Source organism: Oreochromis aureus, linkage group 17 (assembly GCF_013358895.1).
Source record: "Oreochromis aureus strain Israel breed Guangdong linkage group 17, ZZ_aureus, whole genome shotgun sequence".
Taxonomy (NCBI): domain Eukaryota; kingdom Metazoa; phylum Chordata; class Actinopteri; order Cichliformes; family Cichlidae; genus Oreochromis; species Oreochromis aureus.
In genome coordinates, this window is record NC_052958.1 from 20,596,706 (window position 1) to 20,610,755 (window position 14,050).

Below are 14,050 nucleotides of genomic sequence, written 5' to 3' on the forward strand. Positions count from 1 at the left end.
GGACAATTCAACATGTGGACTGAATGTGCCAAATATCAAGCAACCAACCTTCCAGTTACGACATAATCCACTTTACCTCCTGAGCCACAGCCTCCTACAAGTTTAAAATAGGATACAGAAATGTCACCAGCCGCCTTTCCTGGGCAAAAACTGATTTAAGATGGCAAAGTGGAAAACCATCCTGTAATCTGGCCAAAAGACCAGAGATTCTTTTAGGACAACTAAGAAACGTGCAACCATCACACCACAGTTCAAATCCAGCATTCATGTTGGTAATACTATCAATGCTGAATGATCTACAGTTTCTTGGACCAACATATGCTGCCATCCATTTTATTTATTTATTTTTATTATTATTTCAGCAACATAATCCCAGCAGACAGTTCAAAACTAGCCACAGGGAAGCAATTCGTCCAGGTGGGATGCTCAGTCTGTGAAGGCACCATTAATGCTGAAAGATGTGCAAAGTTTGGTGGAACATAAACCGTTAAATAAACCTTTGTCTTTTCCGAAAAGCAAGACTGTAAAAATATAATCTACTTGTTTTAGACAACTGGTAAAGAACCCAGCTGCCTGCAGTCCAGACATGTCACCCACTGAAAACATTTAGAGGATTAAAGAACTGAAAAACGTGACCAACGGGTCCTGGGCTGTTGAGCTGGTCAACACTAAGTTTTCAGAACTACAGGAATCAAAATGAGCTCATATTTTCAACATACAGTGTAATTTCACCCTTTCATTACCATTTTTTAGTGTCCGAAGTTTTTCTAAAAGCGAGATAAAGGGACCACATTCATTGTGCCTACATTTAGCAGTTTAACGCAGCCTTTTAAAACAGCTTCAGTAATATCAGTGTAGCTTACTTGCTGGGATGTTTTGACCTCATGAGGTTTTGACCTCCTAGATCTTAAAATCTGCAGATTTTAAGATCTAGGAGTAGAAATGTCCAAGCGCTGATGGAGCCCAACATTTTTATTGTGGCCTCACAGTTGTGGAGTTTAAATCAATTATCTCTGATAGCTTAAGGCTATTTCAGTATCACTTTCTATTGTCTGCCTGACCTCTCCCATACCCCCACAGGAAGACAGGCAGTCCATTTACCTGTCTGTCACGTCCTCTTTTAACTACCTGTGTGAGTGTGCAGTGGACCGTGGCGTCCACAAGCACCATCCGATGACAGCTGATCTCAAACCAATGGAGCTCCCTCACACTAAGACTCCACTAGTGCAGACGTGCAAACACTCAGGACTGTAAACGGACTACCTACCTTCCTGTGAGGTCACGTGAAAGGTCAGGAAGTTCACTCTTGCTAAACCTCTGCTTTACCTGGAAATTCATTTAATTTTAGAGCTGTTAGTGTAGGAAAGTGCAGACATGATTTATATGCTCAGGGCTCAGGATGTCCAATATGGCTGCCAGAAGGGGCGTGGCTACAGAATCCTTCATATGTACATCAGTCCATTCATCACATTGAGGCTAAATGCATTCCTGTGCTGCTGCTGTCAGTCACACGTAGAATAGAGACTTCCAGGCCCATTCAGACTTCAGGCAGCTCTGCTTAGGCATGCAGCAAGTGTATGCACACACATACACACACATACACACACACACACACACACAAAGGCATTGACAGATGGCAGTATTCAGACTGACGGCGGTCAAACAGACAGACAGACTGAAGGAGATTGTAAAGCGACTCTGAGATCAGTTGCTTTCCTCAGAAGGTCCCTTAAAGTTCTCACAACAAATCAGGAGGCACAAAATCACAACAGGACATTCGAGCTGATGGGAGGGCTTATTTTAATTGACAACAACAAACTCATCAACTGTTTGTCTTCTGGTTGGAATCAAAACTTTTGCTTTCAAGATTTGTTGCATGATATTGATAACAGAAAGCTGAGTGTAGTTGTTTCTGTTTGATGGTGCTCTACAGCTTCTTGTATAGTATAAGCACGTGCTCAGGAGGACTGAATTTAAGACAAACCCAACTTATGAGAGGCTATTCATGTCTAAGTGCTTCAATTCACCTAGAGGACACTTATGAGAGAGCAGCTTCTCAAAAAAGGTTTTTGTAAATAAAAATGAATTTTTAAAACCTTTTTCGTAAATAAATGCAATTGGTCAACCTATTATTCTTTAATTTGTCTTAAAGTGAAGCTGATTTTGTCCCAATATTGCTAACATTCTGCTGACATATGCTAATTGGCCATTGAATTGGCCAAGTATTTAAATTGGGGCATGTTCTCTTCATACCAGTTACTATTAATAAACTGAGCGTAGCGTTAGTTCAGGTCAAGTCAAGCCACAAACACCATCAGTCTTAAGCCTTTTACATATTCACAGTCGGTGAATCTTATACCGTGGGCATATTTAGGCTGCTTTGGACCACCTACAGTTGCGGCACATCTGCAAGCCACTTTGCAAACCACTTCCATCTGGCTCCTCCTTTTCATGCTGTTCCGAATTAATCAATGTCATTGATGTGGTCGCACTGCTGCTCTCCCCACGTCTGACTTTCAGACAGAAGGTATTTTCTGTTGATCCTTGTTTGATATGTGGAAAAAAATTTAAAGTGGGCTAATGTCCCCAATTTTCTCAATTGCAAATATCAAAAAAAAGAATAGAAATGGACACATTTTGTTTAACCCCAGAAAAAAGGACTATATCACAAATGTATTATAATTTGAAGGTTTCATTTGAAGATATTACTTTAATGCATATTCTTTTCAAAGAACCATAGTAAGTGAGCAGTTGACTTTAAGCTGTTTGGACAGGTGTGGACTATTCCTTTGTAATTTCTTCATCAATTAAGCAGTTTTGATTTCCAGTACAGCATTTACATTTAGTAAACAAAAAATGTAAAAATTTATCTGGTTAGTCTCCAAAATAAAGAAAGACACACAGGAACTCCTTGATGTTTTGTTGGATTCGATTCCTGATTGGAGCTTTAATAAAGACACAAAGACCCTTTGATTGGCAGCCGCTGTGTGTGTTTGTGTGTGTCCATCTGCCTGTCGTGGACGAACTGTAAGGAAAGTGCTTTCACTGTGAAGTGCGCACACACACACACACACACACACACACACACACACACACACACACACACATACACGGCTGTTCTGAATAGGGGAAGGTTTTCTTTAATGAGAGTGAAATTTAAATCCTGGACATTGTGCTGCTTTGCAGCTACAGCCAAGACGAGCAGGTTTTCCTTCCACACACACACAAAGTACAATGACGTAATGCTTTTGCAGGAACTGAAACAAGTCTTGTATCGAGGCCGATGACCTGCTGTGAGGTGAAATGGATTTGAATTCATTTAAGTGTCTTGCTTTAACAGGAGTTTACACTCAAGTAGAAACACTAAAACTTCACAAATACTGTTGTTAAATGGCCACAGAAATCTGTAGAACTTCTTTAAGCAGCCGTAAAACGTCTTCCCGGAGGATACCAGAAGCCTCAAAAAACCTGTGGAACCTCTTTCAAAAGTCCAGAATAACTTGCTAAGACTCACTGAAGCTGAAAAGAAGTCCTCAGGCATCAAACATCAAACTCTTTATATACGTTCACTTTTGGGGTGTATTCTTCAAAGACTTTCCCAGTCGTCTACATTTAAAATTCCATTGAGTCCATTTTTCGGGCTTTTTAGCTTTTATTATGATGCGATCCAATAAGCTGTCATAGCACCCAAGCTTCCATTAATCTTTAAGGACCCATTAAGGTGTTCCTGAAAGTTTAGCAATTCTGTAAAACTAAATGAAATGTCTCTAAGCACACCTGAAAACTCCCTCCTCAAAAACAATGAAACAGCTTGAAGTGTTCCAGGAGCCTCTTTAGAGATTACTGAATCTGAAGAGACGTCCTTAAACATCAAACCTCTTTATTTACCTTCATGTGCACCCCAGGATCCGCAGCCAAAACTTCCTGAAGAACGCCTGGAGCTTCTGCAAAACTGTTTTACCAGTTGCACCTCTTGAAAAATCCCTGTAACCTTCTCAAAACCTCCAGGAAACTCTACATTTGTGAGCTAAACTCAAGGATCTGTTAATCCTCTATCAGAAGACACCAAATTTTCTTCAGAAAAAACACCCTTGAAACATTGTCAGTCCACACATTCCTGTTTGGTTGTAGAGGAATAAATTAAAGTCCTTTAAAGAATTTTCAATGTCCCTAAATTTATGTAAGAATTCTGCAATCCTAAAGCTTCAGTGAAACTATCAAAACATCTGCAAGTATTCCCTGATATCCCTGACGTACTTGAGAAGTCTCTTTTAAGGATCACAGAAGCAAAGAAAAAACTCCAATACATTCCTAGGTATTGCCAAGGGATAACTTCCTGATAAACGAGGTAATTTTCTTCAGAGGTCTTGAGACCAGCTGGACCAGAAACCACCAAAAACCTTATTAAAACTGTTCTTATACTCTTCACAGTTGATAATCTGCAGATCCTCCAATTATTTTATCCAGTCAGCACAACCATTTAGAAAACTTTAAGAACTCCTTCAACGGGTTCCTGAAACAATTAAAAATCTATTAAATGCCTTTAAAGAATGAAACCTGAAATATCAGAGCTGCTGTAAAACTGCTGAAACCTCTCCAAATTTGTCTAAATGTAGAAAGAATAGAATCACTTGAAAAACTCCAGGAGCTTCTTCAATGAGTCTTGGCTGTTATTCCAAAATAACACCTGTCCTGATGTTGACACTCTTACCCTGCAGTCTGTGCAATGTCTACAATAAACTTCAAATAGATCCTTCTAGAAAGGGTGAGCTTGTTTACACGGTCTCATTTGTATACTTTCCATTTTTAGAATATGAATAAAACATAACAAACTTGTAGAGAAAGGGAAGACTAAAAAGCAGAAGCCAGATCTTATTTTCTGGGAAAACTTCACCTTCTTCTAAGGTGCATGGAGAACAGCACCAAGTTTCACAGAACAACTTCATTATTTGACTGATGCCTTTGGTTTGTGACCTTCATATTACACATAAGTTTTACACAAAGTGAGTGTAGGTTGGAAAAAATACAAAACAACTACGTGTATGTCCAACATGTGGCTCCACAACGTACCTGGTTATAGATTCCGCTAAGACTCATAAAATCCATGTAATATTCAATGAAAGAAATATTGTTTTTGGACTCACCTATTCCTAATGCAGCTGTTCACAATACCCCTGTAATTTTGATGGACGAATTTTCGGGCATTTATTATTTTTTGAACCTCAGACATACACATAGACACTGCTCAGGTCAGTAGGCTCTCTGAAATGATTTCTCTGCCTCCTCTGATGTGGTCCCAACCTTGCTAACAAGAGTTCATGCTGCCCCACCGACATCCTGAAATATGCATAAAAGCAGCTGCGTGACACAGATTCAACTCCTGGGTCAAACCATGAAACTGACCCTACCTCTTCCTTCTCCTGATGAACCCAGAATCTCAGTTTCTTCCTTTTCTTGTTTAGAAAAATCAGGACCAGCTCTTCATCGCTTAGTGTCCACTTCATTTTTTTCACAGTGTGTGTTTTTTGAGGGTGAATTTTCTGTAAAAATACAACAAGTTCGGATCTGAAAAATTCTGAATTTCGTGTCCCTGTTTGTCCTCGGTGTGTAATGGCTTTTACTCAAATTTAAATTCTGTGAGTTATATAAAAACAAACCTGCTGCAGCAGTTAGTGAAGAGAGCGTTTTTGTATCAGGCTGTGAACGTGTTTTCTCTCCTGTAACGTTGGACATTTTCATATGGGACTGATCCACTGCTGGAGACTGCCTCAAGTGGACATTCGGGGAACTGCAGCTTCATTGGGGCTGTGGTTGAATTTGGGAAATAATTTTTGTCTCCAGGTGTAAATTCAGTGATGCACTCTGGGTTTCTGCTTCATGCAGATTAAATGTTTTTCCTTAAACACCATGAACCAGAGCACCTGACATGCACCCGAAAAACAGGCACAGAGGACAGGTGTTCTGTTTCTCACCACTACATAACATCCCCCGTGCGCGCGCGCAAGCACGCTCACACACACAACACTTGAGTTTGTTTTTAAGGTAACCTGTTGATCCAAAATCTGCACAAACGAAAACCTTCGCTGCTGACTTACAGGTAAGATGTGAAGACGCTCAGGTTGCTCGGTATCTCCCGGAGGCCCAGGTCCGAACAGTCCACCCAGTGCAGAAGCCCGTCCACCTCACACCGGCAGCGGCCAGGGCAGCTGGTCCGCCCCGCTCCCCCGACCTCGTCCCCGGAGCTGTTCATCCCAGCTGCAGCTCTCTGCACCGCGGGCACGGCGGAGCTCCGCATCTCCAGCTCAGCCCCGGCACTCCTGAAGCCCGCCGAGAGCAGCGCAAAGGCGGCCAGGACAGGCACAAACCCTAGCATGTCCTGCGTGGTCTGTCCCCGCAGGGTTCAGTCAGAAGTGATGTGGAAATATAAAGTTGCAGCCTGGGATCCGGATCACGTTGTGGTGGTTTTTGGTCCCTACTCACCAGAGGCAAACTGGAAACGGCTCAGTTTTAACTTCCACTGATCCGGATGGAAAGTGGAGCACAAAGAGGATTTGAAGAGTGGAATAAAAGTGCAGGTTGTCTAAAGTTTGGTCGCTTTCCAGGCTGAACGCGTGGAGCTGCACAGCCAGAGTGTGCGTGTCCCTCCACTCACTCTACAGGAGTGTGTAAACAGTGGTTCACTTTATATAGGCGGTGTGTCTCTGCTTCTGCGTGTGCAGTGATTTTATAGCAGCAGTGAAAAAACAAGTAAATATTAAAATCCACAGGTGAGCATGTCCCTCATTATTTATGTCACATGCATGCCAATAAAAACGTACAGGAGACAATTAACTTCAATTTTCTTCACATAAAAAAGTAATTTCCACCACAAATTGATATAGAAAAGGTACAAAATTAAAATACATTAAGGACATTTATTATTTACTTTTGATTTATTTTAGTATTTATTCTTATTATTTCTACTGTTTTAACTATTGTTTAGTAACATGCTGCTTATACGAAGACCTATGAAACTGTTCCTCACACCCACAATCAGTCGCTGAGCCTGGCTCTGCCAGAGGTTTCTTCCTGTTAAAAGTAAGTTTTTCCTTCCCACTGTTAGCAAAGTGCTTGCTCATCGGGCTCTTCATTTCATTGTTGGGGATTTCTCTCTGTTATTGTAGGGTCTTTACAATATAAAGCACCTTGACGCAACTGATGTTGTGATTTGGTGCGATATAAATAAAATTGAATTAAACTGAATCCTTTCAAATGGTTTAATGAAGCCGAGTCTGTTAAAAATTAGAGTCTGAAGTTCAAATTTTCCTCAGAGAGGACCCTAAAATCCATCTGATTAGTGCATCCTTCCCCAAGTGCTCAAAGGAAACCTGCACTCACATTTGAAACTCACTTCTCATAAGCTGCGGAAACATGAAAGACATTTAAAGAATTTCATACATTTTATGCATAAAATCGACTTGCAGGTTGTTTTTTTTAAATGATGTTGATAATGAGCTGAACCATCTTCTCCAGCTCTTTGCTCTTGGACTGGAGTCCCACCAACATCATTGTGGGACTCTAACTCGTAAGCCTAGCTTGTTCACTCTGCAACAGAGTGGCGACCTGTTTAGTCGTCCCCCCAACAGCTATTTGCCTCATAGCTGATGTTGATATGCTTATTTATTGTAGCTATTTTTTCTCTTTTACATTCCATTGAAACAAAACACATATATAACAAATAACTGAACAGCGCTGATGTTTTTCAGCTGTTAATCACAGTATTTTTTTAACCTGTCTGCAAAAAATTAGGGGTGCACAAAACAGTCTCAGCAAGTAATCTGTTAATTCATATTCCAGGGCCCTGTGCTACAAAGCAAGTTCATCATAGCCAGCATAGCTTTCATTATCTTCACTTAACCTGATATCAGCAATCAGGCTCAGAGGTCACATGTCAACTCAGCCCAGGTTTCAATGGTCTAGCTGCAAGAAAGGGGTGGTGCTGGCAGCACTTGACCAATCACAAAGAGGGATAAATGTGCTTGCAGCAGAGCAAGGAAGGGAAAAGTACAATATTAGAGAAATATGAAGCTATTAAAAATGTAACACAGCTGCTGGCAAATAAGCTGTATGAGTATTAGTAACAGGAAAAGCACCAAATGGCAGTTTAGTATTAAAAATGCTGTATGAACATGTGCGCACTAAAACTGCAAAAATATCAGTATTTGGAGCCATTAAAGAAAGCTGACCGTACATGGTAACAGAGTGTAGCAGCCCTGTTATTACGATATGTTATAATTATTACCTCATTAAATTATTATTTAGATGTGCAAATGATAGTTTGTATTCTTTGAACTGTGACTTTTAATGGTCTGAGGTAAAGATTAAATAGATTAAACATGAAAACCGAATTCAATCGTAGTGCAAATTTGATATAAATAAATGAATAAACTATAAACTATAAAGATGTGTCCTGTTTTAAGATTATACATTAATCACATATTAAAGATTTTAGATAACTTTATTATAAAAAAGAAATTGCAGTCAACAAAAAAAACAAAAAGTGAATAAAGTCACATCCGAGAGTCTGTATTTCCTACTGATGCTCCTCGGGGAAAGACGGAGGCTTCACATTAAAAAATGGCTTGACTTTAACTAATTCAATCACATGTAAAAGTTTCCATTTAATTTCATTATATAAATACAATGCAAACATTTAATGGAATGTTTAGTATGATTACTATGCATTCACCTCATACTGAGCTCATTTTCCTTAAAGACTAAGTCGTTGAATAATATATATATCATCCTGCTATTTGTGCACAGAGGTCTGAGGGATCTTCTGGGAATGGTGACACTATTTTCTGGAGTATCGATTAGCTTGTAGCCAGTGATTTCATACCTGTTGGTCTTTAAACTTGAATATATTATCTCTGAGCCCTTCATAATAAAGAAGAGCCATGGTTAAGTTTCATCAACTGATTGTCAACTGATTCATATACACAATATAAGATTTTTAACTTTTAAAGGATGGAAAATAGTGTAGTTTTGGAGCTATTGGTGAATTATTGAATCCCACGTCAGGACAGGAGATTTTTTTAATAAATAAAGTAAAAGGAATGTCATAATATGATAAAGAGAAAAACAACCCAATAAAACAAGAGCTGAAAACCTGTGATCACAGCACTGTGCCCCTCCTGAAAACAGAAACCTACTCACTCCATGTATCAGCTCATCCCTGTTTAAATCAGGATGTAAATAACTGGTGATTGTGTGCCACATATGTAGTGCTTCCCAGATGGTGTGCAGCAGGTTAGTACTATATTATAAATGAATGAATTTACTTTGTTAGCCTTTTGGTCCAGTGATGGACTGATCTGAGTGTAGTGTACTCCACCTCTCGCCTTATGTTAGCAGGGGTAGGCTTCAGTACCCCCTTGAACGTATGCTGAAGGAGGAGTAAAGCAGGTTGATGGACGGGCGGACGGATGGATATTAGTTCTCTGTATGCACTCAACTAACCACCACGGCAGATGAATACTTACCTGTCTTATGTTTAAACTGGGATCAGCCTCAGAGGACACCATCTGCAGGGAGAAGAGGCTAATGCTAACATGGGTTAACATCTCTTCCCAGAGAGTCTTGGTCTACTTCTAGAGAGCATTTCAAAATAAAGACCAAAGGCTGCATGACTGTGAAAGTGACTGAGGATGAGATGGAGGGGTCTCCTGGTGGAGTGGACACAGTTTTGTGACAAACTGGCTGTCAAACAACTTTGTCTGACACAAATCAGAAGAATGTGATCATGGGTGAGTGCTTTTGTACTGAAAACTTGGTTTGCCCTTTGGTGTGTCGTTCACTGCGTTATGGCACTTTTTTTTTTAGATGTTTCAGGGGGTTCACATTTAATTTGATTTAATAAATCAAACCTTGATTTCTACAAGAACACTTGTAAGGTATCTCGCTCTGCATGGTTAGTACCTATCAGAAACAAAAGAACTTCATAGAAACAGATTTTCTTTTTTGCATGGAGAGGCTCAGTGAGGTCACAACATTGTAATTAAAGTAGTTAAACTTAGCAATAACAGACTGATTTCCTTTCTGATTTGTTGTCAGATTCTTTTCAGGTTGTTTTTCTTTTCATTTGTTTAATTTGTATATTTTGTCTTCTTGGTCTCTTTCTTTTATGTTATGTTTATTTGAGGGTTTTTGCTTTGATTTGTGTCTCTTTGTTGTCAGCTTGCATCAATAATCCAGCTTTTTGAGTAAAAACATAAATTTCACATGTAATAAATTGGCTGAATGTTGTTATGTATTTATTGTTTATTTTCCTCTCATATATACTCAACCATCTACATTATTAGGTACACCTTTTCAGCTGCTTGTAAACAGAAATATATAATTGACCATCACATCACAGCAGCTCAAAGCTTTTAGGCATAAAGACATGGTTGACACGACCCGCTGAAGCAGGATACAGCAGCAGAAGACCAAACCAGGTGGTGCTTCTGTCAGCTAAGAACTTGAAACTGAGACTACAGTTTTCACAGGCTCACCAAAACTGGAGACTAGAAGATGGAAAAATGTTGTCTGGTCTAGTAAGTCTCCAGTTCTGCTGCGACATTCAGGTGGTAGGATCAGAATTTGAGCAAGCAAGAAAGCATGACTCCATCCTGCCTTCTGTCAAAGGTCAGGCTGCTTTTGGTTTCCATCCCCTGAAGACTAACACATACCATCTAATGATGCTGCTTCTAGCAGTATAACGCACCATAGCACGAAGCTCAAATCATCTATAACTGGTTTCTTGAACAATGAGTTCACTGTACTCTAATATCCTCCACAGTCAGCAGATCTCAGTCCAACAGAGCACCTTTTGAGATTGGAGTTGGAACGGGAGATTCACTCATGGATGTGGAGCTGACAAATCTGCAGCAACTGTGTGATGCTGTCACATTAACAAGAACCAAAATCTCTGAGAAATGTTTCCAACATGAAGAATTACAGCAGCTCTGAAGGCAAAAAAGCAATCAAATCCAGTACTAGAAAGATGTACCTAATAAAGTGGTCAGTAATCTGATGTTATACTTGTTCAGTATATCCAGGCAGAGTAATGTTAGCCTGACTTTCAGGGGTTCCTGGTAATTCAGCCTTCCTTGAACCCTGAGATCAGAAAAGTCTGATCTCTCACATGTCCCCACAAGGCCTGAAAACAACTTAAGTCCTTACAAAGTCAGGTAAACCTGTACGCTAATTTGATGTTAATGGTTAGCAGTTCTGAGATCCTGCTGCGAGTTTCAAGGAAATAAGACACAAAGTCTTACAAAAGGGTGGTGGTGAGGTAAAGATGACATATAATAGTTGTCACCACACACACACACACACACACACACACACACACACACACACACACACACACAGAGCAGTAAAGCAGTGATGCAACAGTATGAAGAAACCTGTGTGAAAGTGGGAAATATTTCTGTCTTTCTGATTATTTAAAGGACAAAAAACAGAACTCAGGGGAAACATTCATAAATGTAAATTTACAAGAAAAAAATGAAATATTTATGAAGTAAACTATTTATTTTGTGACCAGGTTGCTTCACTTTGTCTGGACCACCGTGATAAATCACCTAGTTTGAACGAAAGACTCCCTGATATACAAACTCATGTTAATCTTTCAGTTTCTATGTTGTTTTTTTTATTTCTGTGATGACATGTTCGATAATTTTGCACCTTGTGTCTATGTTGTGTCTCTTTTCTGTCTGTTTCCTTGTGGTTTGGCTGCATTTATTTTTCTTTCAAGTTCTTTTTTTGTAATTGCATTGCATTTTTTTTTTACAGCTTTTTGTTTCTCTTTAGCATCATTTTGTGTCTTTGGTGTCATTTTCAGTATATTTCCAAACATTCTGCATCTCTTTTTTTGTCATTTGTGCTTCTTTTGTGTTTGTTTTTCAGGTTCTTGTTGATATTTTTGTCTTGTCTGTTCTCTTTGTGTGATGTTTCAGTTTTTGGGTTTTTTTTTGGTTTATTTCCATATTTTATTGAAACCTTTTTTTGGTCATTTGGTTTTTGCTTTGTGTCATTTTGCATGTATCCCTCTTTTGTTTGCTGTGTTTGATGCTTTGTGTCCTCTCTGTGGTCACTCTGGGCCTGTCTCTGGTCTTTTTAAGCTTCTTTGTACTTGAGGTTGTTTTGCATCTTTTGTTCTTTTCTTCCACCCTAAACATGAATCTGTTCCTGTTTTCAATGATACTCTGCCCTCTAGTGGCTGAGCAGCTTCACTGCAGTCAGAGACGGAAAAACAAGTTGTTTTTTTTTTTTTTTTTAGTTTCCATGTGTCCTTGAAGGCGTCCAACAGGAAAACCAGGCTCGTGTCAGGGCTGTAAAACTCCACATGACAGCTCTTTATTTTTCATCATCAGAGGTTTATATGAAAAATAAAAGACGCAAAGCATGCTGGATGTTGGAGTTATTAGATGTTTGATTTTTTTAATTTCATATATAGATATATACATATATAACCTTATTACCTGTCTTTGATCTTTGAACTGTTCTTTGATTTAATTTAACATGAGTTCTTTCAAGATAATAATGCTTAATATTTTTCTTATAATTTGACTTAGCAGGTCAACATTTTCATTTTTATCTCATAATTTGTACTAAGTTCAACCGTTGACTTTTTCCATCTAAAAATGAGTTTGAGTTCATTACTAACCAAATCACCAAAAAAATTAATATTTTTTAACCATTTTTATTTTCCAGTCGACAATAATGTTTTTTATGTTATATTTAAAGACTATTTTATAGCTTTGATTGGAGCAGTAGAAACTGATAATTACTTTGCAAAAATTTCAGCTTATATTGCTTTTTATGTGAAATGATCACTTTTAAAATAATTTATCTCATTTTTTATTTAAAAAAGCAAAACATTACAAAAGTTAATCTGAAAATTGACTCTTTACTTCCTGTTTTTTTTTTTTTATAATTTCTTCTCATAATTTTAAGACACTGAATAAAATTCTTTAGTTTTTGTCTCATAGTTTTGACTTGTTATGTAAAAAGTTCTTTTTCTTTTCTTTTTTTTTTTCTTTTTTTTAGCTCAGGAGTTGACTGTTGTACCACAGACTGGATATAAATATTAAACATAAATATGCTTTACAGTCTGTGATGAGCCAACAGCGCTGACGGAGTTCATCATGTGACTCTGCAGCGAGGAGCTCTCACTCGGCTGCTGCTTCAGAGGCCCAGGCAGTGCAGATCGACCAGCAAAGAAGGAAGTTCACGAATCCAGAGACAAATACAGCAAGAAAGGTTCAGAAATAAAACATATGAAATAAAGAAGTAAAATGTTGAAATTATTCACAAATCTAAAATGTATAGTTTATGTAATTTTTACATCATCTTCTTCCTTTTGTTTTTTTTTTTTTTCACGTTTAAGGTTCAAGGCTACTTTATTTGTACCGTAGGTAAATTTGCTTTACAGAAAAATGATAGCATTTACCATCCTTCACAAAACACACACACACCTATTGAATAAAATATCAAAATTACTCTTACTGCTTTGATATTTTATGTAATTATTTTGGTGTCCTCTTTAATTAGTTTTGATTTTTTGTTTTTAATTTCTTTTTTTCCTGAAGGTTTGAGGATTATCAGACCGTTTAGACTCCTTAAGGTGATTCTTCTTCTTTCAGCTGCTCCCTTTAGGATCATCTTCCTGTATATCACCCTAGCATTTGCTTTTATTATTTTGACTTCTTTCTGTGGTTATTTTGACACAACACAGTCATGTTCGACTTTATTTCTGTCATGAGATTTCACGTTTTCATGTCCACGTCAATTTTACTTTTATTTTTCCTCTGATATTTAGGCTTTCTATAAGGTTGTTTTAAAAAGTGCTACATCACAACAGTCATCTTGAGGGGCGTTATGCTATAAGATCAAGAGCCTACAATAGCACAGAGAAGTGGCGACAGCAGGAAAGAAAAACTCCTTTTTAACAGGAAGAAACCTCCAGAAGAACTAGGCTTAGGGAGGGGCAGCAGCTTGCTGCGACCTTTTAAAATCAGTTTTC

At 38.4% G+C, this 14,050-nt stretch overlaps 1 protein-coding gene and 1 long non-coding RNA gene across 3 annotated transcripts in view; both read right to left on the bottom strand.

Moving 5' to 3' along the window:
• Positions 1 to 6,743, bottom strand: part of LOC116319730 (leucine-rich repeat-containing G-protein coupled receptor 5-like) — a 44,098-nt gene extending 37,355 nt beyond the window's left edge. For both annotated transcript variants that reach the window (XM_039601542.1, XM_031739151.2), the window contains exon 1: positions 6,096 to 6,743. In XM_039601542.1, coding sequence (XP_039457476.1) covers positions 6,096 to 6,373 — 278 coding nt within the window. In that variant the 5' untranslated portion in view covers positions 6,374 to 6,743. The remainder of the gene's footprint in view (positions 1 to 6,095) is intronic.
• On the bottom strand, positions 5,177 to 5,759 carry LOC120434074. Its single transcript, XR_005608932.1, has 3 exons — positions 5,658 to 5,759; positions 5,409 to 5,540; positions 5,177 to 5,337 (listed from the first exon to the last, which is right to left on the bottom strand). It is a non-coding gene; the product is annotated as an uncharacterized LOC120434074 (long non-coding RNA).
• Positions 6,744 to 14,050: the final 7,307 nt, after the last annotated feature.